Source organism: Coturnix japonica, chromosome Z (genome assembly GCF_054131305.1).
Source record: "Coturnix japonica strain WE chromosome Z, WE-NBRP24, whole genome shotgun sequence".
Classification (NCBI taxonomy): Eukaryota; Metazoa; Chordata; class Aves; order Galliformes; family Phasianidae; genus Coturnix; species Coturnix japonica.
The window spans coordinates 15,718,832-15,745,016 of NC_140702.1; the positions used below are offsets into that span (position 1 = coordinate 15,718,832).

At 39.0% G+C, this 26,185-nt stretch overlaps 1 protein-coding gene and 1 long non-coding RNA gene across 15 annotated transcripts in view; one reads left to right on the forward strand and one right to left on the reverse strand.

The window, feature by feature from the left end:
* Window positions 1–26,185, forward strand: part of MCTP1 (multiple C2 and transmembrane domain containing 1) — a 242,401-nt gene that overhangs the window by 14,022 nt on the left and 202,194 nt on the right. For 2 of the 14 annotated variants that reach the window (XM_085528968.1, XM_085528969.1), the window contains exon 1: window positions 17,713–18,228. The exons of 9 other annotated variants lie outside the window; for them this stretch is intronic. In XM_085528968.1, coding sequence (XP_085385094.1) covers window positions 18,097–18,228 — 132 coding nt within the window. In that variant the 5' untranslated portion in view covers window positions 17,713–18,096. Of the gene's footprint in view, window positions 1–12,690; window positions 12,874–17,712; window positions 18,229–26,185 lie in introns of those variants that run through there. 3 more of the 14 variants (XM_085528974.1, XM_085528972.1, XM_085528973.1) reach the window with 3 other exon arrangements.
* LOC146753767 (uncharacterized) lies at window positions 594–24,832 on the reverse strand. Its single transcript, XR_014939414.1, has 2 exons — window positions 24,716–24,832; window positions 594–1,260 (listed from the first exon to the last, which is right to left on the reverse strand). It is a non-coding gene; the product is annotated as an uncharacterized LOC146753767 (long non-coding RNA).

A 26,185-nucleotide genomic window follows, 5' to 3' on the forward strand; every position in this document is an offset into this window, starting at 1 on the left:
ATCTTAGCTTTCTCTTGTTTGGAGGTGTACCTTTTATGCAGGTGCAGGGGGGGAAAATTATCCATTTTGTCTAATGTGTGAAATGTATCTATTCAGAGGCTGACTTCACAGAATTCTTCTGTTTCTGTTTGTTATGTTGGTAACAGTTTAAGGATAGATCTGTATGTTGATTTGTGCAGATCTAATTTTCTTAAATATCTTCTGATAGCTTTCACTGGGGTCTTCTGAGAGACCCCTGTCTCTGCAAAATGCCAAGGAAAGGAGATTAGACATATAAGAAACTGGTGTAGAAATAAGCTGCTCTCCAAGTCAAGCAGCTTTCCTGCTCACACAGGAGTTTTCCAGTGCAGTCACTTTCAGGACATGGAACGTACTTGTTGAGAGACTGAGCGGTGGCAGCCAGAGATTAATGTGCTCTGCTTTGCACAAGGTTGTGTAGCATTCTGGGGAAAAACCTTTGTACTTCTGGGAATACATGATTTGAACAGCAATTATGTGCCTGATTTGTCAAGGATAACTAGTTGTGTTTTCTTACTGAGTCATTTATGGAAGATCGATTTTTCTCATAAATGGAATTTCAGTGACATGGCAGATTAACACATCCAATTAAAAAGCTTTAATCAGAAGATCACAATATGTTTGTTTTACACGTAAAACTGAAGTAAGCAATTTTTTTATTTTTATTTTTATTTTTTTTTTTGTTATTATTATTTAGCAATGGTGAGGCACAAATGTACAGAGGGAAGAAGCGTGAGGTGTGATCTCACAAAATGTTGCAATACATTCACAAGCAACCAGCAGAGGAGGACAGTGAGACAGTTAAAAGCAACAGAAGAAAAAACCATCAGCTACTCAGTTCAGCAGCTGCTGTTTCTACAGAAGCTAATTAGAAACTGACAAGGGATTTCTTATTTAAAACTGATTAATTTGTTTCCTTGTCTGTTGTTGACTGGATAGAAAATATTCCAGGCTTCAGATTGGGAAAGACACTGTTCAGAAGATGAACTTCTTGATATTAAAGAGGAAAGTGGATTTCAGTTTGAAAGGTGGCTTGTCTCTCCAAGGTGCCTGTTTATAAAACTGGACCATATAAAAGTAAGCATGCCACATCCATCGCTGGGCTCAGAATGTGCTCATTCATTACACTGCCACATCTTCCTGCAGGTTCTGGATGCGATGCCTTCTCTAGGATCCATTTCGTGCCAGCAGGATGACTTGATTGATTTGATCGATCACTTAGTGACCACAGAATTGCTTGATCTAATGGAGAGGAAGAAAAGCAGCCTTAAGAGAGATTGAAAGGGATTCCAGGTGACCTTAGTCTGATGGTTAGGGCATTTAGGTGGGTGGCAGCAGGCATTATTAAATTCCAGCTCAAAAGTAGGTGGAACAGGATTTATTTTAACTTGTCTCAGCTTCAGTATTTTTAGATGTCATTTCACCAGGTATGTTGAGAATCTCAGTGATTTTGTCAGTGTTGCAGGTTTCTCAAAATTCAGTGGTGTGTTTCATGCAGTTCCATCCCTGTATGTTCTAAGACATGAGCATGAGTGGAAAGGCTGTCAAGAATATTATGTAATAAACACGAGAATGCATGTATTTTTTTCCTCTGGATGAGCCGAGAATAATGCACAAGGATTTAGGGCGTGAAGAAAGGGAATTGGTAGAAATACCAGTAGTATCAAATAACAGTATCTGTAACAATTCAGTATAATGAAGCATAAGTGCATGCAGAGATGTATACAATAGATGCTTGCTTTACACTGCCACACTCACGCAGAGATTTTTGCTTAAGAAACACCAACTTTATTTTGTGTCAGGAATTTGAAGTGACCCTGTCCTATGAAAGTCTTACAAATATTTGGTACTTTGAATCTTTCCTCAGCTACTTCTCTTGACCTTGTTGCCCTGTTGTAGAATAATAAATAGCAAAAAACCTTTTGCTGAAATTCTGATCCAGTCCTGAGTGTCGATTTTTTTTTTGTCCAGTCTGTAGTGTTGTATGTGTTGTCTTTAATACTGCTTTTAAATAACTGTAGTGTTTATTTTTGTATGCTATGAATCTGATGTTTTCAATATTATTTTTGTCACAGATTCAACATTCTGCCAAACCAAAGGAGTCTATAATCCCTTTTATAATACTTATATGCTTTTTTTCCCCTGTTGGATCTGGGCTTGTTCAGCCCGGAGAAGAGAAGGCTGTGAGGAGACCTCACTGCAGCCTTCCAGTATTTAAAAGGGGATTATAAAAAGGAGGGGAATCAACTTTTTACATGGGTAGACAGTGATAGGTCAAGGGGGAATTATTTTAAGGTCAAGGAGGGAAGGTTTAGATTGGATATCAGGGTAAGTTCTTTACCAAGGAAGTGGTGATGTGCTGGAAGAAGCAGCCCGGAGAGCTTGTGGATGCTCCATCCCTGGACATGTTCAAGATGGGGGTCCTGGGCAGCCTGGTCTAGTACCAGATCTGGAATTTGGTGACCCTGCCTGCAACAGGGCAGGGTTGGAACTTGACGATCTTTGTGGTCCCTTCCAACACAAACCATTCTATGATTCTATGATATATATTTAAGCAAGATGAGAATGTGGTTTTGTAGGAGTCTTGGTCAACTCAATTAATTATCTTACAAGGTGACACTTTCATTTTTAGAAGCATGCAGGATAGAAGACGGAGACAGTTGCAGGAAAGAACTGGCTGCAAGAAATAGCTGTCTTACCATTCCAGTGCCAGTTCACAAGAAAGGTGGAATAATTTTTTTTCAACTGTATGTGAAGTTGGGTGTCACTGTTTTTTTTTTTTTTTAAGGTATTCTTATTTATATTGCTACTGACATGCTATATTAGGAACTGGTGGATGCATGCAATAACAAATACATACACACTCAAGTAATAGGAAAAGGTATTACCTCATTAATAATGTGCTTTTCCATGTACTTTTATTCCTACATTAATGGTATATACTTGTCCAGTTCATTCCCTCAGTTAAAGAAGAAAAATGTAATAAATTCAATCCAGTTTTCAGAATTGTTAGTTTTCATTGCATGGTTATAAAAATGGTACTGACTTGTCTGTTGCCACGTAAATTTGGATAATTCTTGCTAACTGATCTTACAGAACTAATTAGGAAGTGATACTTAATAATAGGTATTTTTTCTTGTGTGCGTATTATCTAAAAGGTGACATTTTAAGTAACAAATCCTTTACAGTTCATCTTTGCCATCAGATGAACCTTGTCCTGTCACAGATGAATAGCTTTATTTTCTGAAGTATTTTGCTGAAGGCAACCTGTTTAAGTTGTCATTCTGATGAGTTTCAGCTTGGTGTTTGCACAATGTAGACATCTCTAATAAGACCTGTGTTTTTTCTTCTCTTTTGCTATACCAGAAGTAGCGCTGGTATAGCAAAAGACTGCAAAAGCGCTGGAAGACTGCATTTTGATTAATCTCTTTGTTTTTATTTTATTTTTTCCCCCTTTGATTTGATTTCTCACAATTATACATGTTTCTGTATTCCATTTTACTGTAGAGAGCATGCTACTATCTGCTTTGGTTGGCCTGTCTTCTTGTATTTCTTACTTAGGTAGTGAATGACACTGCTATGAAAATTTCTGTTTCTTTCACATAGAACACACTACTTGTAGCACTCATATAGGCCTCTGTTTTAATGCAGTTTTTAGCAGTATAAACTGTGGGGGAAATAAGCAAAGCCATCAGTTCATGGAATCACCAAAGTTGGAAAGGATTATCTAGTCCAGCCATCTACCTACCACCAATATTTCCCCACTAAATGATATCCCTTAGTATATTTAAACATTTCTTGAGCAGCTCCAGGGGTAGTGACTTCACCACCTCCCTGGCAGCCCATTCCAGGACCAGAACATTCCTTCAGAGAAGAAACTTTTTTCAAATATCCAGCCTGAGCCTCCCCTGGTGCATCTTGAGGCCATTTCCTCCACTCCTCTCATTACTTATGTGGGAGAAGAGGCCAACCCCCATCTCTCCACAACTTCCTTTCAGGGAGCTGTAGAGTGATAAATTCTCCCCTGAGACTTCTCCAGATTAAATGATCTCAGTTCCCCCAGTCACTCCCTATAAGAGTCATGCTCCTGACCCCTCACAGCTTCGTTGCCCTTTTCTGAACATGCTCCAGGGCATGTTCAATGTCTTTATTGTAATGAGAGGTCCAATAATGAACGCAGTTCTTGAGGTGCAGTCTCACCAATGCTGAGTACAGGGGGTCAATCACCTCCCTGCTCCTCCTGGCAATACTCTTTCTGATTCAAGTCCAGGTTCCATTGGCCTTCTGAGCTACCTGGCATGCTGCTGGCTCATACGTAGCTGAGCACTGACCTGCACTCCAGCAGGAGGATATAGCAGGAAAACTGAAAGACAACTGAGTCTCCACTGATTTATTGTTATTTTCAGACTGCATCCCTATTGCTCCTGGAGAAACCTGGAGAAAGCTGCCTTTCTTTCCATTAATGTTATTGGTGCTTCTAGCCTTTCATGACCCTTCTCCATGATGGTAATGTGCCTGTGACCTGACACATGGTAGCTCTGCTAGAGGTTTTGGTGCTGTTAGTACCACTTGGCACCATGCAGAGAATGCCAGCATAGCTGTAAGAGGTATGATATACTTGTGGTAACAGCCTCAGGTGTTTTCTATGCATCTGTGGTACAAAGAAACAAGACGATATTCACCGCTTCAGAGGATGGAGCTTGCCTTCCCTTGTGCTTCATTGTGTCTGACACTGTACTTGCCTGAGGAATCATAGATAAGGACACAAGTGACTCAGGAAGATGTCTGTCTGCCCATGGGTTTTCCTCGTGCAGCTTTGCATCCTTGGCAGGCAGGGTTTGGCTTGGAGAAATAGCACTTATGTTTACTGCTACTAGATAATTTTAACAGGGTAAAAAGATCACTCTGGAAATAAATTGTATTGCTGTTAGTAATGAAGTACACAGATGCAGCCAAGCTTTTTGATGCAAGGTTTTGTATAGCACTGTGTGTGTATGTGTGCAAAACAGCAACTATATTGAAGAATTTTAAGTAACTTCATGCTGCAGTATTTGTAGAAAACAGAAGCCTTTGAAGAGCAGTGGAAATAAATGCAGCTGTAGATAGCCTTGGAAATTTCAAATCAAACTGCCTTATTGTGAGTTTACCTCTTTGTGTCTTCACTTGGAGTACTTTTAGGTGAGAATTAAAAAAAACCCAACCAACCAAACAAAAAACAAACAAACAAACAAAAAAAAAAAAAAACCCAAACGTGATAAACAGGGACAGAGAAAAACTACTAAATATTAAGAAACAGAAAATATATGCTGTAAGACTATTTTTATCCAATGCCCTATGAGAGGATTTGTTTTGAAGGCTGCACACTTCTACTATCTCACTGAATAGAATTTAAAATAATTTCATTTTTAGGTCAGAGCTTAACTACAGACATTACTTTCCACAATTTATTATGAATATTTATTACAAAGCTTTAGGGGAAGGTTTTGACTTGAAAGATCTGGACTAAAACCATCCAAGAAGAAGTTCAATTTCTTGTCAATAACCTGTGCTAGTTATGAATCCCAGGTATTTGTACAAATTGGGGGAAGATCTCCTTAAGAGCAGTCCTATGGAGAAGGACTTTGGGGTCCTGGTGAACAAGAAGCTGGACATGAGCCAGCAGTGTGTGCTTGTAGCCTGGAAGACCAACTGTGTTCTGGGCTGCATTAAAAAAGGGGTGGCCAGCAGGGAGAGGGAGGTGATTGTCCCCCTCTACTCAGCTCTTGTGAGGCCCCATCTGGAGTACTGCATCCAGGCCTGGGGCCCCCAGTATAGGAAGGACGTGGAGCTCTTGAAATGGGTTCAGAGAAGGGCCACTAAGATGATCAGAGGGCTGGAGCACCTCTCCTGTGAGGAAAGGTTAAGGGAACTGGGCTTGTTTAGCTCGGAAAAGAGAAGGCTCTGGGGAGACCTCAGTGCAGCCTTCCAATATTTGAAGGGGGCATATAAACAGGAGGGGGTATGACTGTTTATGAGGGTGGGTGGTGGTAGGAGAAGGGGGAATGGTTTTAAACTGCGACAGGGGAGGTTTAGGTTAGAGATAAGGAGGAAGTTTTTCACACAGAGGGTGGTGATGCACCGCAACAGGTTGCCTAGAGAGTCTGTGGCTGCCCCAACCCTGGAGGCATTCAAGGCCAGGCTGGATGTGGCTTTGGACAGCCTGGTCTGGTGGCTGGTGACCCTGCACGTAGCAGGGGGCGTTGGAACTCAATGATCATTGTGGTCTTTTTCTACCCAGGCCATTCCATGATTCTGTAATTTTTTTCCCAATTTAATAATTATTATTATAATAATTAATAATTATTATTAACAGTTGGCAGCAGGGGGGCAGTCTGACCAAATGGCATGTGATACTGAAGTGCATACGAAGCAAAGGTGTGTAACTGAATTTCTCCACGTGGAAATATTTGCACCCATTCACATTCATTGATGCTTGCTGAATGTTTCTGGAGACTAAATGGTGAATACGAGACCAGTGAGGTGGTGGGTGGTGCATTTCAGCAGTGGTGACAGTGACAGTGGGTCATCTCTGCTGGTGTGGATTGTTCTGAGAGTGGCATGCAGGCTCTTGGCCATTGCTGGTGAAAAGCCACAGCTGATGGTGGTGATGACTGTGTAAAAAAAGAGTGTTTGCTCTATCAAATAGTGTCACTTTTCACTTTGTTGTAGCTTCTGTGGAAATGAGTAGGATGTATTATTTTTGGAGTGGCTCCCATAGCTTTATTAATTTTCTTTTACTGCATGTTATTACAATGCTAGGTAATGAATACAGTGATGATATATCAGTAGAATTTGTTTTTAAGTTGGTTTCTATGGGGTAAGTGTTTTCTGACTTCCCTAAGCAGTCTATCCTCAGAGGCAGCAAGGGGCTCTTTCAGTACTGACTCTGAAGCCAAGAACTGTCCTTAAATTAAGCCAAGAATAAGACTGAATCAGAAAGCCACAAAGGTTGTGATACCTCAACAAATAAATAAATTAATTTATATGCATTCCACCATACATATGCATTCAGTGTTCATTAAATTCCAGTATGATGAATGCCAAATTTAATAAGAACACACCACATGAAAATATTGTTTTCCTAGTAGCATATATGCTGTTTATTCCCAGTGAGTGTGGAACCTGTTTAGACATGCAAGCGTTTTTACATTGAGGCAGTTTAAGTTCTAACATCCAGTTTTAACACTTCTGTGATGAACCTCATTTTGCAAAATGCTCAGCAACTTTTGTTATAAATGGAGCTCGGAAAAAAGTCTGTCTGCTTATGTAAGCTCTGAAATACAGGCAAGTTTGTCATAGTCATTTGAAAAAACTCCAGACCTCCTGTATAAGATATACTTTGTTAGCATTACTTCTGCTGAGAAAGAAAAGCCTACCTAGGAAATCTTGTAGCTCATCCAAAAACTGTATTTTCCTGCCTCAGAATTTTACCCTCAAGGATAAATTGGCAGCTCTTGGTGCTAGCAGTGTTTGTGCAGAGATTTTACATATCTGTACATATGTTTTTATTTCAGCATGACTAGAAGATCAGTGAGAAGTTAAAACAGTAATGAAGGCAAATGAGGAATTTTCTGAACTGTTTTGCTCATGTGCTTCATATACTCACAAGCTTTAATCAGTTACTAGCAACGTTTGCATCCTGTATGTGAGGGAAAATCCTCTTGTGAGGCACACCCCGCTGCCTGCCCAGAGCTGTGGTCTTGTTATCACACCAGTCAGAACCTGCCAGTGAGGTACTGTAGTAGCCATGCCATCCTGGGTAGAGGATGGCACAGATCACAGTACAGGTAATACTCCAAAGGATGTCACAGGTAATCTTGCATCTCTTCAGGTGCTAGGAATCCCACCGAACGGTCCTCCCATCAGTACGGACTGCTGTCTGATGGAAAGCCACCTGGCATTTTGTTTTTGTTTTCCAAAGCATTTTCACATATGAAAACAGCCCCACCACACATTCCTGTGGTCACAAAAAGGACATTCCCATGGGGCTTGGGCTCCACAGCTCCATAAGGATGAGGCCATGGAGGTGGCATGAAGGCCACACTGATCTCCCTCCTCTGCAGGCTTGTCTATACCTGAGTGGTAGCTGGTGGGGGGGGTGGGGGGGGTACTGAGCACCCCGTTGTTACTACCTTTTTACTCCTGTTCTGTGGAACATGGTTCTAGTAGCATACTCCTCTATTCTGACTAATAAATAAATAAAATTAAATAAACTAATTAAAAATAAGATTAACAAATTCTTATTACATCTATAAACATTTCTGTTGTCAGTATGTCGTTATTTTTATAAGATCATATCCATATTTAAAACACCTATTAACCTGTGGGTGTGTTTCATTGTTTCTTAAAGACTTCAGATTTCAAGTTCTGCTGTTTCACTGTGGTGGGATCAAGCCTGCCAAGTTGTGGTGACTGCCTCACATGCAGGGATTCCTTAGTGCTGAGGGCCATGAACACCTCATTCTTCAAGTCTGCAAAAAAGGAAGTGTAAAGATGGACAGGCAGCTGTGTGCCCTGGCAGTGGCTGCTTTGCTTTCAGCATTCTGCTGCTGCTGAAAGTCAAGCTGTAACTTTCCAAGACTGCTTTAAGCAGCAGAGTGGCTGGCCCCGATGGCTGAGGAGCTAACAAGTGCTATGAAGCATCTGCCAAAACCTGTAGTGTGTTCAGCTTGCTGGTCAGGAGAAATGACTTTGAGATTTCCTGATTGTTTAGAAGTTGTTCTTGCACAAGCTTACGTTTTCTGTGTGGTGCTGTTTATGGGGAGAGTACTAACCTGCTGTCTATCCATTTTATGAATTCAAGATAAACTGGTAAAGGGATGAGGTGGAGCACACCTATCCCTGTGTCCAGAGTGATGGCAATTATCAGGTCTCCAGCTGTTAGAAAAAGTGCTGCATATTTTCTTAGATGTGTGTTATATGAACTGAGCCATGAAGGAGAAGGGCTTTTCAGAAGACCAGATCAGTCAGATATCAAGGCAGTTATCTGGAAACAAATGGTGCAAAAGTGTTGTACTGTTGTGAGGTTGATTTAGACTTGCAATAACCACTGCAGGCACTGTGTGTGCTCTAAGAACTGACTGGAAAGAAAAATGGCAGCCAGGAATTGATCTTGTGTGCAGTGTTGCACAGGGGTTCAAGAGTACTGCGAGTACTGTTGAATCTTCAAGGATGACTCATGCATTTTTCAGTTACAAGCTTAGAAACCATGAAACAAACATTTTGTTTTGGATGCATTCTGGTGCTTTTTAGACTTCAGAAACATTCATTTATCCTGAATCTTCTGAAGTAAAAGAATTTATTTTTTTTTTCCAATAAACAGACATTGTTTAGTTTTGTTTTGTTTTTTCTTTTCTTGAAAACATCAAAAACCTTTTAAACTGAAAGTTTGATACTTCACTGTGATGTCTTGCTGTGCCAACACGCCAAAAACAGTCTTATGCTGCTGATGGAAGAGGTCTGCCTGCCCAGCTATGTCCGTGCAGCTGCTGCTGTGCCCCACTGGTGAGGTGGCAAAGGTCAGATCCAGGTCCCTGATGCATCTGTGTTTCTGATTTGAGAGCAGTGCTGAGGATCTATTCTTTCATGTCCTGCTTGTTGAACAGTGCATGGTGACAGAAAGCATCTCCAGCTTTGCAGGGAGTGAAGAAAATTACTCTGCTAATCAGCTCGGGAGAAGGCAGAGGGTAAGGAATCTGTTTTAAGAAACCCAGTTTATAGTATAGATCTGTAGCTTTCATAGTGCATATGTACCAGTTTTTACTTCTATGTGACAGCCTCACAAGCTGGGCACATAACAGTTTCAAATGGTGTCCTGGTAGAGTGCTTGTTAAAGCTGTATTTGTTCAAACTGATCAAGGGTAAAGTCTAACAGGAACTTTTTCTGCCACAGATGAATTCTGAAGACCAAGCTACAGATGATGCAGTGATTGTAATAACTGCTTATGCAATCAATAATCTACCAGTAACAAAGGGTTAGATTATAACGGTGAAAGCTAATGCATATGATTATGTTAGAGATATCTGAGAAAAGCCAAGTCAGTTGGATACTGAATTTTTGTAGCTGTTGATTTTTTTGTTTATTTGTTTATTGGCCTCTTTGTGGTTATTCTTTTGTTAACTAGGAATTTGCTGCTGTCTGGCTTATCTTGGTTTATTTATCATAAAACATGAAATGACTGATTTAGAAAAGAAAAATAAATGGAACTAGATCTAGACTATTCACATTTAACTGATTTATCAAGAGATTTATGGAGAGAAAAAATGAATCACTCAATAAAATATTTTACAAATAATGCAAAGATTATAGTGCAGCTATACATAACAATAATGTGATCCACAAGGAATCATGAGTGGTAGAGGGATGCGTTTATTTATGCTAGTCTTGCAGAAAGAAAATACTGCTGTTTCTCATGTGGCCTGTAATTAATCTTTGTGCTGGATGAATTCCTTGTGTAGTTAGTGCTGTGCAAATAAGGCAAGTGAATGTGTGGGTAAGTGTACATATCATGTATTATTCTTCTTGGCATTGCACACTTTTTATATTATTCTATACGCATAAGTTGAAAGCAAGTAATTAGCAAGCTCTGCCAAAACCAGAATAGTGGGCACCAGAGAGATAAGTGCTGGAATTTCTGGTCTCAGCTTTTCAGTGTTTTAAAAACTTAAAAATTCATATAATATAAGCTAACCTTTCCTCAGCCTTGATGAGCTATCTATTGTTTGGAGCCTTGTGACTAGTTGAAGATATAACTAATGAGTCAGGTGTTTTTTGGTTAAGGCCCTGTCAATTTACATTCATTCATTTTTGCTGGACACAGTCGGATCATAACAAACATGTAGTGTCCTTGCTTATAATCTCAGGCTAGCCCTGCTAACTGTTACTCTTCACAAAAAATTTTGGCTGTCATCTTGCCTCTGTATATCTGTGATTGCTTCTGCTACAGACATGCAGCTGCATCCAAATCAGTTCCTTGCCTATGCGTTTATAATTGACCTTGTCATGTGGCACTCATCATCAATCCCTGAAGCTGTGTTTTTCACACTTTTGGCTAGCAAATATTTATCTGATCTATCATTTAACTTGATTAAGTGCTGCTATTGCATTTACATCTTCAGCAAGGCATGTGGCTGCCTGTAGATCATGCCTTGCTCATCTTTTAGCAAGGCAACACCATTTGCTTGGAAATGCAGGGAATACTTTACAGAAGTAAGTGAAGGAGAAAACCCTGCTTCAATATATGGAAAATTCACAGTGAATATACAAGCAGTTATGCTGTTAAGGGAGAAATGTGCACACGCAGCTGCAGCCAGTGAGCTTACTAGTGCACATTTTATTATAAACTTGTTATGAACTTGTGATGAGGACACTTTCATGGGTCAGTTGATAAGATAGGTGAGCTGACAGCCACCTATTAAGCCACAGCAAATCAGAAATATATAATTGCGTAGTATGTACATCTGTGAGAAGGGAGAGTTGCTGAATTAAACAACTTCACCTCTTCAACCTGAGGTAGCTGATGGACAGCAGAAGTAGGATCAGCAGCTTGGCTATGCACTCAGCTCTCTATGTGTAATATTTTCTGTGCCCATCTGTGGTGATCAGAGATGATGGAAATGGATGTTTTCTATATCTCAAAACACATCCAAAGTGATGTTTTTGTTTTTCTGTTACCGATGTCTGTATAAATTTCAAGTTCAGGGATAGATCTGTGGGACTAGGGATTACCTGTTTTTAATGGAGAAACAGATCCTTAGGTTTCTAACAGATGTAAGTACAGACTAATGCTGAACTACAAAGAAAGTGCAGTAAGGGAATGCTATTAAAAAAAAAAAAAAAAAGCTAAATTTTAAACTAAGTTGTTTTTTTTTTTTTTTTTCCAGACATGACAATGTAAAATATTTAACCATCTATAACCATCTTTATCACTGTATACTGGCCTTACTGTGTCTATGGAGTCAAAACATTTGTATACTATCTTCCTTTCAAGGTTTAGATGGTTAGCATGCTCTCAGACACTAAGAGATCTTTCACACAGTGGAAGAGAAGATAATAATGTCTTATTTCTTATTTTAGTTGATACCAGCTGGCCATTACAATCATATGCATTGTAATTCAAACTAGCAAAATAAATACCTGAATGGACCATGTCAGCTGGAAGGGGCTGAATAGGTCATGTTACTTTTTCTGGATTTAAGCTGTTTGTTCAACAAAACATGACTGTTTTTTGCCAGTACTTTTGAACAGCATTACCTGATTTATAAATCCCCAAGTTATATTTGCTGCAGGACCACTGGTTATAAGGGAAGTTATTTTGCAGGATGTGTATGTATGGTGGATGTGCATGTATACCTTGCTTGTGTGTGCAGAGTAACATAAATTGCCACAGGACCAGCTGTAGTTGCTTTCTATAAATGTTGCTGCGCTATTTCAAGCATAAAAAAATAATTGTCATACTTTACAAGGTGACAGTTGACTGGGGCTGCTGTGCTCTCCACATTAGTATGTGGAGAGTATGGAAGCCATTTGTATTGTATCCATGAACATGACTCATTTGCCTAACTATTTTTATGTTGTGGGTGGTATGAATTCAAGGGGTTAACTTTTGCTGCCATCAGTCTGTCTATGAAAAGAAGCAAAGAGGTGACTTGCAGTTCTGCAGCTGCAGGCACACTGACGGGGTAACTGGTCAAAAATATATTCTCTCTTCTAAACCAGAAACTGGATATTTGAAGCAGCAAAGCATGAAGTTGAGAGATCTGGCTCTGCTGAAAGTTACAGATGTATACACATATCGTACAGCTTTACTCTGCAAGGTGGGTGCGGATGTAGCGGTTGCATGGTCAGTGTTGCAGGGACATTTTCCTGTACAGGGAGGCATGGGGCAGAGGCCTCTGGTGCCGTTACAATCATGAATTTCCTGTGACACCTATGCTGGGGCCTCCAAAAGGAAGAGTGAATTTGCTTGTTGCCAAATTTTGTACACAGCCTTACTGTTCCTGCAAGTGTAGTCATTCTGCCAAATTAGTTGCTGGGAGCAATCCTATCTCTGTACATGCACTAAGAGACAGGCTGTAAGGCAGCTGAAAGCAGCATGCAGACCTTCATTACTTTTATTTGGAGCTTGTAACTTGCCTACCCTTTTGTGTAAGCAAGAAGTGAAGACAGGACCAACGCTGTGTAATGGGGAGGCAGCTCCGTGGGGTGCTGAGATCCCAAAGCAGCTGGGTCCCCAAGTCAGGGGTGTGAAATAGAGGGTTCTGTCCAGGAACAGCATGGGACTTCCATGGAGGGGCACTGGGTGGAATATGTATGTGTGCCACTGTCTGGCAGCTGCAGATCTTGTACTTTTCTGCTGAGCAGAAAAATTGACTTTCAAACAGGCTCCACAGAACTATATTTCTGTGATGTTTAACACTGTCTTTTTAATCCTTGAGAAAGCTTACTTGTTTGTTTAAGTGCTAGTTGAATGGTTCCTCAATTTCCTTCTGTGCTTTCCAAATGTCCAAATGTGTGTTTCTGGGTGGCTGCTGGGAGCAAGGCAACAGAGGGCTTGCCCTAACTCCTGAAGCCACGTTCTATGCTCCGTGGAGAGTGTTTTGGGACTGGTGCAGATCCTTTTGGTTGCCAGAAGGCAAGGGTGCTGCAGCACAGCTCCAGCACTGCTGGCAAAGGTGCTTGCTGTGATCCAGACTGTGCCAGCAGGCAGGAATAAGGGAATCTCTCAGAACTTAATGGTACTGGTGGGTGGGGGCAATAAGCAGTGCAAACTCCATGTCAGAGGTCAGCGTGTGTTTGCAATAGAACGTGATACATGGGTTAGCAGGTTGTCAAAAGTGCTTGCATTTGCTTCTGTAACATGAAGCCATTGTAAATAGAAAACTTAATTCCAACAGTGAGCAGGTGTTAGCAGTGTTGGTTTTGTTTGCCGTGGGAAAAACAAGATAGATGCATTTATCAGACGTGGGAGAAACTAGCTGGTGGAGAGCTTGCCAGAACTGAACACGTGAGTGGGAGCTGAGAATAAGAAGTCTCCTTTGCGATGGAGCTGTGGCAAATCTCTGTTTTGCTGATAACTGGGTGCATGATGTGCATTTGTTTTAATTTCTTTTCTTCTCAGACCTGTTGGTCTTGATGGGAACACTTCCTAGTGAGAGCTTTGTTAAAACAAGCAATCAAAATCCTTGTGAACCCTTCTGGCTTTGACAGACTGCAATCTGAATATGCCATGTTTTTCTAGTAGGCAAAACTACACAGCCTGGATTTTCAGGTAATTCAAGTGTCTGTGGCTGTAGATGACTTCTGGCTATTCATTTCATTTCAGCTGCAGAGTTGTGGCAACCATGTTTATAGGTACATGCTATTGAGGTGGGAGACAAAAGTAGATGTGACTTGTCAATAATTTATTTTTTTATTTATTTTAAGCAAATAGCAGGTGCTATTAAGAAAAGGCAGACATAGATCTGCATAGCCCAACCAGAAGGAAATAGCTTATTCATGCAGAAAATCCAAAAATCTGCAATGAAATACCATGAGAAAAAAAAAAAAAAAAATAAATGTACATGCTTGAATGATATCTACAAAGCAGAGTTTTCTGTCCTCCACCCATTTGACAGAACCTGGGAGCATGGCTGGAGATGCCCCTGCTCTCTGGTAGGCCTCTGCCAACCTTATTTGTACCTGGAGGGTCAACAGGTGCAAAAGGCAATGGAAAAAGAGTACTGGGTCCAGAACCACACCTTTATTTTGTTTGATGGAAATCCCTGCAGCAGCACAGAGGTGTAGGGAGAATAAGAGTGGAGAAGAGGCAGAGCAGTCTCCTAGCACGAAACATATGGAAGGGAACAGAGGATAGCAGTGGAAAGTATTCCCTTTCCTGTTTGCCAAGTAATAAAGCCTTTCTAGGTGACTGTCAGGGTGCCAGAGCATAGTGTGCTCCTGTTCCTTACAGGCGCTTCGGGAACATTTTCTTTTAGCCTCAGGCCTCTGCTTTTTTCCTGCTTTTTCCTTTCTTTCTTTTTCTTAACTTTTCTTTCTTTCTTTCTTTCTTTTTTTTTTTTTTTTTTTCTTTTTTTTTTCCCCCAAGGCCAGTTCCAAAAAATTGAGCCTGGTTTTCAAGGGTTGCACCTCTGGTTTCAGCAGCTTTCTTTTATCATTTCATGATAATTTGGACAAAAGAGAAGATTTGTGTTCCTGTGCGAGATTTAGCCTTGTTAGGAGCTATGTGCACAGCCAGAATTTTACAGCAACTCACGGTGGTGACCTTTGCAAAACAAGCCAGTGTTTATTTGTCAACCTGCATGCAGCACGTTCTGTTCTTGGGCCAGAATGTGTAAGAAAAACTTTACTGGAATTACCTGCCTGTCTGCTTTGGTATGCATGGAGCAGTCAAACTCTCTGCTAGAGATGTGTTTAATGTCTTATCTCCTTTCACATATTCACATATTATAAGCAGATCGTGGTTGGGGAGCTGCAGGTTTAGATGATGGATTCAGCAGACTATCTTGACTGTGTCAGCCTGGACCTGCTCTAGCAAGTGGTGCCTAGTGCTGGTTTTGTCCTCAATCCTGGGGCAACAGTTTTAAACTTTTCATATCACTGTGTATCAGTGCATGAGTCTACATACTTTAATGAATGTAATTTAGAAATGCCCACCTTCACCATAGTTACATGTCAACATTTGCCTACTGTTGAGCTTCATCTGGACTGTGGTTACTGTTAATGATGTTTATTGTCCTTTAGTATGATAAGTTACAAATAGTAGGATTTAGCTAAGCATCTAATCTCAATTGCAGAGGCTCCAGATCATGCAGTCTGACTTTGGAATGGGTTTGATAAGCTACATTGCTCCCAAGAAAGTATGTGATGTTCCTCATTAGAAAAGAATCTTCTTTAGGAAAAGAGGAGAAATAAAGAAGACCCAAGGAGGATCATGTTTGTAGTCTAGTGGTGGTTGCCCAGTGAGAGCAGTGAGTGCAGAATCCACGGGAAGGACTGCTGTGACCACTAGCCTTATAGGAGCTGAGTGTGTGTGCAGGAGGGAGCTTGTAGGGTCAGGGAGCAGGCCAAAGAGAGATGTTCATAGAGTTGTTTCTTTTCTGAAGTAGGTATGAGGGAGTGGAATTTGGTTTGTAATACTGAAAAATAAAAAAATCTGTCCCATACAAAAGTGGGTAAACTCTCCTTGTAACAGAAATTAATTTGTCAGCCAGGACATGAATTATTTCTATGTTGTGAATATGGGTCTCTTTATGTTCAGTTCTTCCAGTACAAAGTTGCTCTCAGTAACTCCCCTGATGGAGAGGAGTTCAAAAATAATTCTAGAATGGAAAGGATTTATACTGTTACCTGCAGGAATCCACTGCAAATAGGAGACCTTCTGATTGTGCTGAAGAATTTGAAGGAGGTAGATAATAGGAAGAGAAATTCCAAACAAAAGGAAAAATGTGAAATTCCTTCATAGTTTCATGTCAGCCTTCCCTATGCTTAAATAAGAAGGAGAAACCCACAGAACTGACTCCACTGACAAATGAGACTGCTGATCTGATGCTGCAGGGTTGTTGGTTTTTTATGTTGTACAACACCTAATTAAAGGCATGGGACTGTCCTACCACAGTCTATTCAAGATCTAGCTGAAAGACTAAATGAAGAGTTTTATGGAAAAGCAAGAGAATGGTTTCTTTTTGCTGAAGGGACAACAGGAAGAGGTTTTTGTTTTGTTTTAAGCAGATAGTGTCCTTGATGAGGTCAGGATGTTCTGCTATACCTTCCAATACTATGCATTATTAAATTTCTGGAAGAAATAGAAAAAAGAGAACCCGTGCTTTCAAATAAATTCCTAAAAATAAGTGTGTGGTATGTTCTTGTCTTTTGTGCCTAAGAGGAAAAATGATTTTAAAAATCACAGAGCATAGGGTGGTGTCTTTCTATTATTATTATTATTTTTAACCACTTGATCTTGTTGAATTATTTAGATTGAAAACATGTGCAGATCTATTCCTAGAGCCTCAAGCTGTTTGCATGCTATGAAATATAAAATAAGAATTAGATTGAAACTGATCAAAAGCGAAAAACCAGATATCATAGAGACAGGAAAAAGTGTGTGCCCTAAGCTTTATTGAGTTGTTGCAAATATGGGACATAAACATAACAAAGCCAGATGTTCACCAAATTCGGAGACTTTCCAATAGTCCTTCTATTTGCCTGGTTTCCTATTTGTATCAGCTGAGATATGTGAATTTAATCCCTGTTTACTAACACTTTTCCCAAACATGTGCCTCTTACATTCATGATCTCCATGTTTCTGAAGCTTCAGAATGCTTTGCTTTTTAAAATACCTCCTGCACTGTTATTTGGAATATGTGGCAGTAGGACCCAGTTCAGCTCAGTGTCTGCCATCAAGCAAAATCTAGAACACTAAACTACCCTGAAGAGCTCAGTGTCTCCCATTTAATGAAGATGTGACAGTCTGTAACCCTTCACCTGGTGATGCCTGTGTCTGTACCTTAGGTGACAGAGCCCTTAGCAAGGTGGGCTTTATCAGAAAATTACAATTTTCTTATTTGCCAAATTCTGCATCTTTGGATTTTAATGAACTGCTTGGAAATAAAAACTTTTTTTTTTTTTTTTTTTTTTTTTTTAAAATTAGTGTATTTTATATAACGCATGTTTAAAATACTGTAAATACTAAAAGCTAATGATGCTGGAATGAAGCAGTGCAGGAGCTCTGCACCAGTGGTGTGACCGGAGTTTCAGACTCTCTTCTAGGTGGGCTGCAGCGCTTGCTTGCCAAACTGAGCATAAGTGAAGGTCACTGCTGATGTTGAGAAGTCAGAATTTATCAAGAAGTCTGATCACTGCACAGATTGCAAATGGCAGAATTTGTTCCGCTCTCAGGAAAAAACACTGTCCAAACAGTGCTTGGTGTATATTTGTAAATTCTGATTCTGCAGGCTCCAGCTAATCTCCTTGTTTTGTCCTGCCTACAATATAAAAAACCTCCTCCTGGCTGCAGCTCTGACAATGGAAGGAACCAGCTCATGAGGGGAGCAGCTGTGATGCAAAGGGAGATGAATACTTGTGGTTCTGTAGATGTTCATGGTCCTCTGCAAAAATGCTTCAAGGAAATTGGCTTGCTAAGAGGAACTGATGCTCTGAATACATACAGCAAGGTAACTGCGTGATGTGCTTCTGATCAGAGCCTGTGAGCTATCTGGGCCTGGTAGAATATTTCTTTTCAAACATTTATGTGAACTAACTTAGCAGTTCCTCTGCTTGTTGTTTCAGGACCTTTTTTGTCTTTTTATGTCTTATTATGCATATCTCCAGCGATGTGATTAACTGATTTTGTTTGTGCAGGTTCTGCTGACTGTGAGGTTGTTCTATGAACTGGTGATGGGGCTGTGTAGGCAGAGTGCAGATCTGTGTGCTGGGAGCTTGGGTGTGTTCATCAAAATCTCCTGAGCAAGTTGTATCTGCCTGTTTCTGTTTCTATGGTTAATAGTATGCTTTACATACCCATGTCATAGTGATGGTGATGAGTTAACTATTAACCACCAATTTCTCTATCATTTTCTGTAAATTCACCAGGGAGGCCATTGGTTAGAGGTGACCACCATGAGAATTTCTGCAGCTTTTCTTGGCTGTTCATTTAGCTGAATCTAAATTCATCTGTGTTTTTGAGCTACCTTCTTTATAGCTAATTTGTATTACATCTAGCTGCAGCCATTGAAAGGCAGAGCATACCTGCCAGGTGTTGAGAAGGATTAGGAGGCTTTGTTCTGCTTTTGCAAAACTGTAGCATCTTGTTTATATTATAATAAAAATTGAACTTCACAGTTTATAATCATCCAAAATTCAGTTCAGGAAAAAATTGCAACATAAGGTGTCTGGAGTGGAACAGTCTGGAAATTATCATCTTTATTTAAATGAGAATGGTTAACCACAGTTGAAGTTTAATTTCTGATTTGAACCTCAGGCTATTCATAAAAATAAATGTCCTCAGTGGGTACGTAGCTTAAAGAATGTGAGGGAAGATTACAAGAATTTGTATTCTGAAGCTCAAAAGGAGCAGGCCTTTGTTTCTTTGCTCCCAGGAGTATTTTGGGTTCTGAAGAACCCAGACCCTGTAGATGTATTACAAATCTCAGCTGAACATGCAAATAATGAAAACATCAAATTTCATTGAATATTCTTGATTTTTGTCTGTCATTTTCTGAAAGCAAATATTCTTATGCCTGTGCTGCTTCAGATAAAACTTGAATTTGCATTTGTAAACTTATTTTACACGTAACTTATATTGAACATAAACTCTAGTTAGTATCCTTCAGCAAGTATTAATTTTTAAAACCTTCAGATGTTTAAATGTGTAGCATGTATTTGCGGATTTATGTATAACAACTGGGACATTTTCAGACTTTCAAGTGACAGTCAAGGTACTTCTCTTTATTTCGAGATTAATGCAGCGGTGTAATAAAAACAAAATAATTCTTCAACAGAAGTTATTTATGAGAGGAGTTCTAAAGAATCACTGATATTCAGTTTTCTAAAGAAAGAGAGTGATAACTTTTTATGTGCGAGAATACCACAAGAATCTGTATATACAAGTGGGTGTTAATGACTTCTAAAATAATCTGGTATACCACAGAACTGGTTTCTGATAGCAGATCTATTCCAGATGCTGTCTGATAGTTTATGATTATCCTATTGTTCTTGTATTATGTTAAGGGTATAGTCAGGAGTTTTTGTCTTTTTAAATACATTCCTTACTGATTATATGATGTATTAGTTATTGCAATACCACTGTCATGTGCATTTTAAAGTGTCAAGAAATTTGGAAAAATAAAAAAAATAAAAAAATAGAGCAAATATTTGACCAGGTTCTAAGAACAAAGCAAAAAAGTCTATTTGTTGGAAAATGAATATTCTTTGTTCACAATGATTCTACAGTTTGTGCAACTTGGGTACATAAACCTTACAGACTTTTCTCATAAGCTATCGGTTTCCAGTATCTCATAGTGAGGTACCTCTTAGTCTCTATTCTCACGCTTTCTGGTGATTAGTGACAGTGTGATTGCAATACCTTATTTCTTGAAGGGAGGGATTTCATTTCAATTACCTCTTATTTTGATTTGCTTATTAAGAATTACTGTCAATGTCTTTGCTGCAGTGAAGCAGGCTGTAATGTGCTCATTACTGGACTTAGATATACATTCATAGTGTGTGTTCTTGGCAGCTAGACAACTGACTGTGCTTAAGTTTAGATTTATTCTTTGAGAGATTTCTGGCCTTTCCAGATGTGCCTTCATTTGTATACTTCCTTGTCAAAACAGAAGCTTGAAGTTGGACTGCTCTCTAGTTATATGACTTTGGAGGAGTCTAATTTAAATCTCCATATCTTCTCTGTATTGCTTTTCATGTTTTCATTAGATATTTTCTGTTACAATGTCAAACTCTGAATGCAGATTTATTTTGTGAAATCAGCAATGGAAAGTCTTTATCATGGAACTGATGAAGAACAAAAAGTGCCATAGACGATGCCACAAGAGCACTGAAATATCCCGCCGTTCGCCTCTAACTTCTTCAGTGTTGCGCAGATTGGTGATGCTACTGTGTTATGTAAATGACAGTGTTTCATGAGCATACTGAATCTATTTAGCCCTGGTTCTGTAGGGGCATTAGCTTGAAGAACCAAGACAGACTTAGAGGAAATAGAACTTCTCTTTTTCCTGTGGCCTCCTTATATTAAACAAAGGACAGGTAGTAGAGGTCACCTTGCAGACTTTCAGAAACTGGATCTTAGAAGGAGGAACTAAGTTAGGTGGACAGGTTTTAAACCAGATCTTCATTTGTCAAAATCAAAACTTTGAAGACCCATCTAAATGTCTATCTGTATGACCTGCTGTAGGGAAAGTGCTTTAGCAGTGGGCTGGACAAGATGTTCTCCAGACGTCACTTCAACCCCTATGATTCTTTGATTCTGTATATTTCAATCCAGCAAACAAACACATTTTTTTCTACTTGGCAAGTATCTTACTCTATGGGCAGGATGTAACAGTAATGTGAGGTAGAGCTTTTTCAGTTGCCTCTTTACGTTATGTAAAACATGAGAGATGTTTTACAGATACCTCTAGGTCTTCTGAAAAGCTTATACACGTGAATAAACTTATTGTTTCAGCTGTATTTAACAGCATCGCTTACATAATCATTCAGAAAGAAAGTATTAGTTATGCTTCTTTGTCCTAATTATCTGTTTAATTAAATTCACTAGATGTATTTAAGAGAAAATAGTTCTCTGAGCAATTAGAGATAGTTCTTCTTTATTACCTGTCACTTAAGGATTATCATTAATAAAATGAAATTCTTTCAAGTACTTTTCAAAAGAGAAAACCTCATTTTTTACATTATAGCTGTTCTTGAAAACTCATTCAGAGGAATGTGCATTTAGTTACCTGAAAAGAACAAGACAATTGAGTTGGGTTTTATTTTGTTTGTTGGTTTGTTTGTTTGTTTTTTGGCTGATGAGGAACAACAAAATACTAATAGTATTCACTAAACTTCAGTTGTAAGTCCTTTGGATGATTACACTGCTGCCACTGGAATTTCAGTCTGTATTCTCTTCTGTTACTGTCATCCTCCCTTTCTAGCAAGGGAATGCTCTTGTGATGGTTCTTTTTTGTTCGTTCTGTTTGTTTTGTTGTTGTTATTATACACGTTAAATGGTAATTACATCGGTGTTTTGTGAGTGAATGACAGTGCTTTTTACTTGTACAGTTTCAGAATCATCATATTGTAGCAATATCGCCATAAGCACCAATAATTCATTCTTACTGGTGTAGACGGCTTTCTCTTTCAGTATTAATGGTAAGCAGATGACAGAAAATGTTCCCTAATAATCCACTGAAATCTGAAGCGACTGATATACAGTGGGTGCTTCCTAACCAGTGCCACCTAGCTGCACGTGCAGCTGAGTGCCTTGTAAAGTTAAGGGGAACTGTAGTCATGAGATTGAAAGTTTTCTGTGTATAAATGCTGACATTTTCTTCTTTGTTCCTTATTTCTTTCCTAAAAATGAAAATAGTTATGTCTGAACAAAAGATAGAAACCTTTCTACAAAGCGATTACTGAAGTATCAAATCAGAATGGACTACTAGATAAATTCATAGCATTGTTAAAGCCTACAGAAAGATCTCCTGAGCTATTTTAAAATACATGAGGGAATAGATGAAAATTAACTGGTCCTTAAAATTTACTTGCAAATTTTCTTCTACTTTCATGCTTATTCAACAAGCACATTTTCTGCAAGTGCAATTAAGCAACTGTTCCACACTTTAGGTTCTTTCAAAGGCTATGCTTTGTCTTTCATTTCTACAGGAAGATCTAAATTACTGAATTTTTTTGGAAACACATCATAACCAGCGTTATGCAGTAATGAACATGATTTTCTATTCACATCCTGTGGTTTGTTGATTCAGATTGATTCAGATTTATTTGGTTGGCTATTTTTGGTTTTTCATTTTCTGGCTGGATGATGTTATTTTACTGCAATACTGGTGGTCTCTTGGTTGGCCCAGTCACTTGCTGCTGTATTTTCTGAGCAAATCTTGTTTAATTCCAGCTATTTGTTGTTCATTCACGTCTGGTTGTTTTCTTTGGGACATGCAGTACTGATGTGCTCCCTTATACTTTGATACAGGTTTCCCATTTATGCTGTCATTATCAGTTCACTGAATATATTTGAAAATGGTGTGGTCAGAGATGTGGTGAGATGGTATTAATCCCAGAAACAATTCTAGCATTTAACAGCCCCATATTTTACAAGATGCTCTGGAGGCTCACATTTATTCATTTATTTAGGTTTGAACTTACCTTTTTGTATGGGAAACTGACATTCATCAGTATTTTAGTCTTTCTGTTTCTAGGCTATTTTTCTTCAGCTTGCTTATACAGGAGGGGGCATTTTTTTATTGCTGGTTTGGTGTTTTTATTATGTGCATATAAAAACACAAATCTGTGTGTGTGGTACCCTATCACATTTCATGCAGAACACACACTAACCCATGGGATACCCATTGTAGGTCAGTGCGCACCTTTGCTCACCTTTGCTTGTGTGGAGGGAGGTATTGAATAATTCATAGTCAACACTGTGAGGTCTTGATTTAGTTGTCTGAATTATGAAAAATACTTGTTGGTTGGGCAAGGCAGCTGTAGTGAAGAGCTGCACTGAACTTTTCTTTGAGTGCATCAAAATGTGTGCAGTATGTAGGAGTTCATAAACTGATATTAATGGCCTTTAACATTTTCTGTTCAGAATATTTTCTCATTATTGATTTTAACTAATATAAAGTTTGCAAAGCAATATAACTTATTATTTTTGTCTGGGAACTAAACTTGGCTGGCCTTAGCTTATATTTTCTAGTGATTGCTGAAATGCACAAAAATCTAAATTCTTAAACAGGTATCTATATAAGAATTAATGCTGACAAAGACCAAGTGTTGTCTCACAGTTCTTCTGGCACGTGTTATTCAAATGACAGCTAAAGAAACTTAGTGGCTTCATATTACTAGCCTTGTATATTCCAATACAGTAGATGTCAGTAGATGTAGTCTGTTACTGATGCTTCTGTTGACACAGATCTAGTACTTTTGTTTGAAGCATGCCAAGAAAGGGATGATTAATGCTTATACCTGGGACATCTATTGAAAATGTCATTGAAATTTTAATTTTAAAATTCAAGATTCAGTTCTCTCTTTTTACATCTACTGCATCAGGACTTGCAATAACATGCACTGCCACCTACTGCGCTTGAGAGCGTGTGTGCACGTGGCAAATGGAAACAGCTCTGAATCAGCTTGGTGAAGTGCTATCTGCAGGAGGCCCAGGGTGACAGGTTCGTAGCAATATTACCTTTCTTTCAGTGCTAGTGATCCTATGCTGGGGTGGGAGGCTTAAGATATAAATTTAACCTTTATCTTTAATGTATGGGACAGCATTACAAGGAGCTGATCTAATACTTCACAACTATGTCTTAACATTTTTTGCTCTGTGATATTGTTAAAATTCATGTTAAAAATAGTCAGAACCAGAAATATTTCAGCTGAAGATTTTGAAAACATTCCATTGAAGGCTTTTAACATTGTGTTAAATGATCTAAAAGTAAACACATTTGTTGTTAATAAGACAGACAGCAGAGAGATACAGAGAAGCACAGATGGCACTTGGAGTGACCTTATACCATAGCCTCAAACAAACAAACATACAAACAACTCAACACCATTTTGTAAATGCAGTCAAAATTGGTATTTATATGATGAGGGTTAAAGAATGTAGATGTTTTCTCTGAGAGAGCCATATAGCATACTGGAAAAGAGATATTATAAAAGGGATCTACAGGTCTTAGCTAGCAAGCAGGTCAGCTGGAATGCCTAATGTAACAAGTCAGCTGAAGTGACTTTGAGATTTATAAAATCATGACTGCAAGAAGAGTTGATTTTACTTCTGAGGAAGGTATGGCTGAGGACAATTAGAGTATTGCATGCAGTAGCTGTGTTGTTAAGAAGACACTGAGAAATAGAGCCTTGAGTTGTCCTAAAAATGTTTCACAAGCTGAAGAAAATGCCAGACAGAGTAAATCTTAAAGTTTAGTATGCTTAGCTTACCTAAAATGAGGTGGAAAACAGGTGTGCCTCGGCAGAGCAAAGATGATCTCCTCTGATTTTTTCCTGTAAGTCTGCTAATGCTGAGAGCAGGGGAGATGGAGATAGTGTCTTGCTTCCTTGTGCAACATTACATAAATCTAAGCACGTCAATCAGTTGGGAAGACAGAACTCCCTGCCTTTAGTTCTTGTTATGTAATGCCTAGAAAACTCATTCTGAACATATTAGTGTGATTAGATTTGAGAAGAGCTTCTCCAGGTGCATAGCAGACTCTCTGCATCTCAGAAGGATCTGTTTTGTTGAAACAATCTGATAGACATGGTGGCAGGCCAGCTGGTTACAGAACACTGTAGAACGTTCAGAATATAGAATCTGTAGTTCTGTAAGGCTCTGAAATCCAGGGGGTAAGTAAAGAAATGTAAAAATCTGAAAATAGCCCTTTTTTGGATATTTTTTTTTCTTACTGTTGTGCCAAGAACCTTACGGAATCAGACCACACTCAGTCTTTTTTTCATGGAGTGTCTATTTTTTTGTATGTAAGGATATTGCCCTAGAAGGCACTCAATATGACTAAGGAATTTCTCAGGAGTGGCTTCATCCATTTTGCATCTCTCTGATGCTGACAGGAGAGATTTCTGTTCATGGAATGTCTGTTGCCTAATCTCTTTCAGTGTCTACCATCTTTAAAATTTGATGCATAATTTTTATATAGTTCCTCTGTTACTCTTGGTTTTGGAGGATTTCACAGGGTTTGTCGTAACTGTTTTTGCTTAGGTACAGTCTTGTGGATTTCTGCGTCCCTAGAAACATTTTAAAAATGAATAACTTATCAGTATGCTTGTTGACCACTAGTAGATCACAGGTGTTAGGCATTTCAACATAGAACATAGAGCAGAGGGGTAAGAAGGTAATGAGCTGATAGGCAGGAAGGCAGCAGTTACTGACAGAAGGTCTGCATAAAAACCATGGGAATAGAACCAGTAGGACTTGTTAAAAATATATAACACATGCTTCTTGAGATGACTAAAATAAGATGCTGTGGGGTTTTATAGGCTAGTAGTAACACTGCTAGAACTTCACAGTTGTGAGAGAGAAAATTCCTTGGTGTTATGCATCATCTTCACTAAAGGAGTCAATGAAAATGCATTTTTGAGCTATTTTTTTGAAAGCTAACTTGACACTTTCAGTCTCCATTGCTCCCTGACAATAAAATATTACTTACTGCTACTTCAAAACTGCTCTAAAGTTACTGTAGAAAAAAGCAGTACTTAATTTAGTACAACTTTTGCTGCATTAAAGACAGAAATGAGATAGCTAAAATGAAGGTTTTTCTGACAGTTTTGGATTTTACAGGAAGCATTTTCTGCTTCAATTTCTGTCAGCTGCAATGTGTTTTAAATGAGGAAAGAATTTCAGGATCTGAGATTATAATCATGAGTTTAAAATAAGAGTGCTGCACTTTCAACATCAGC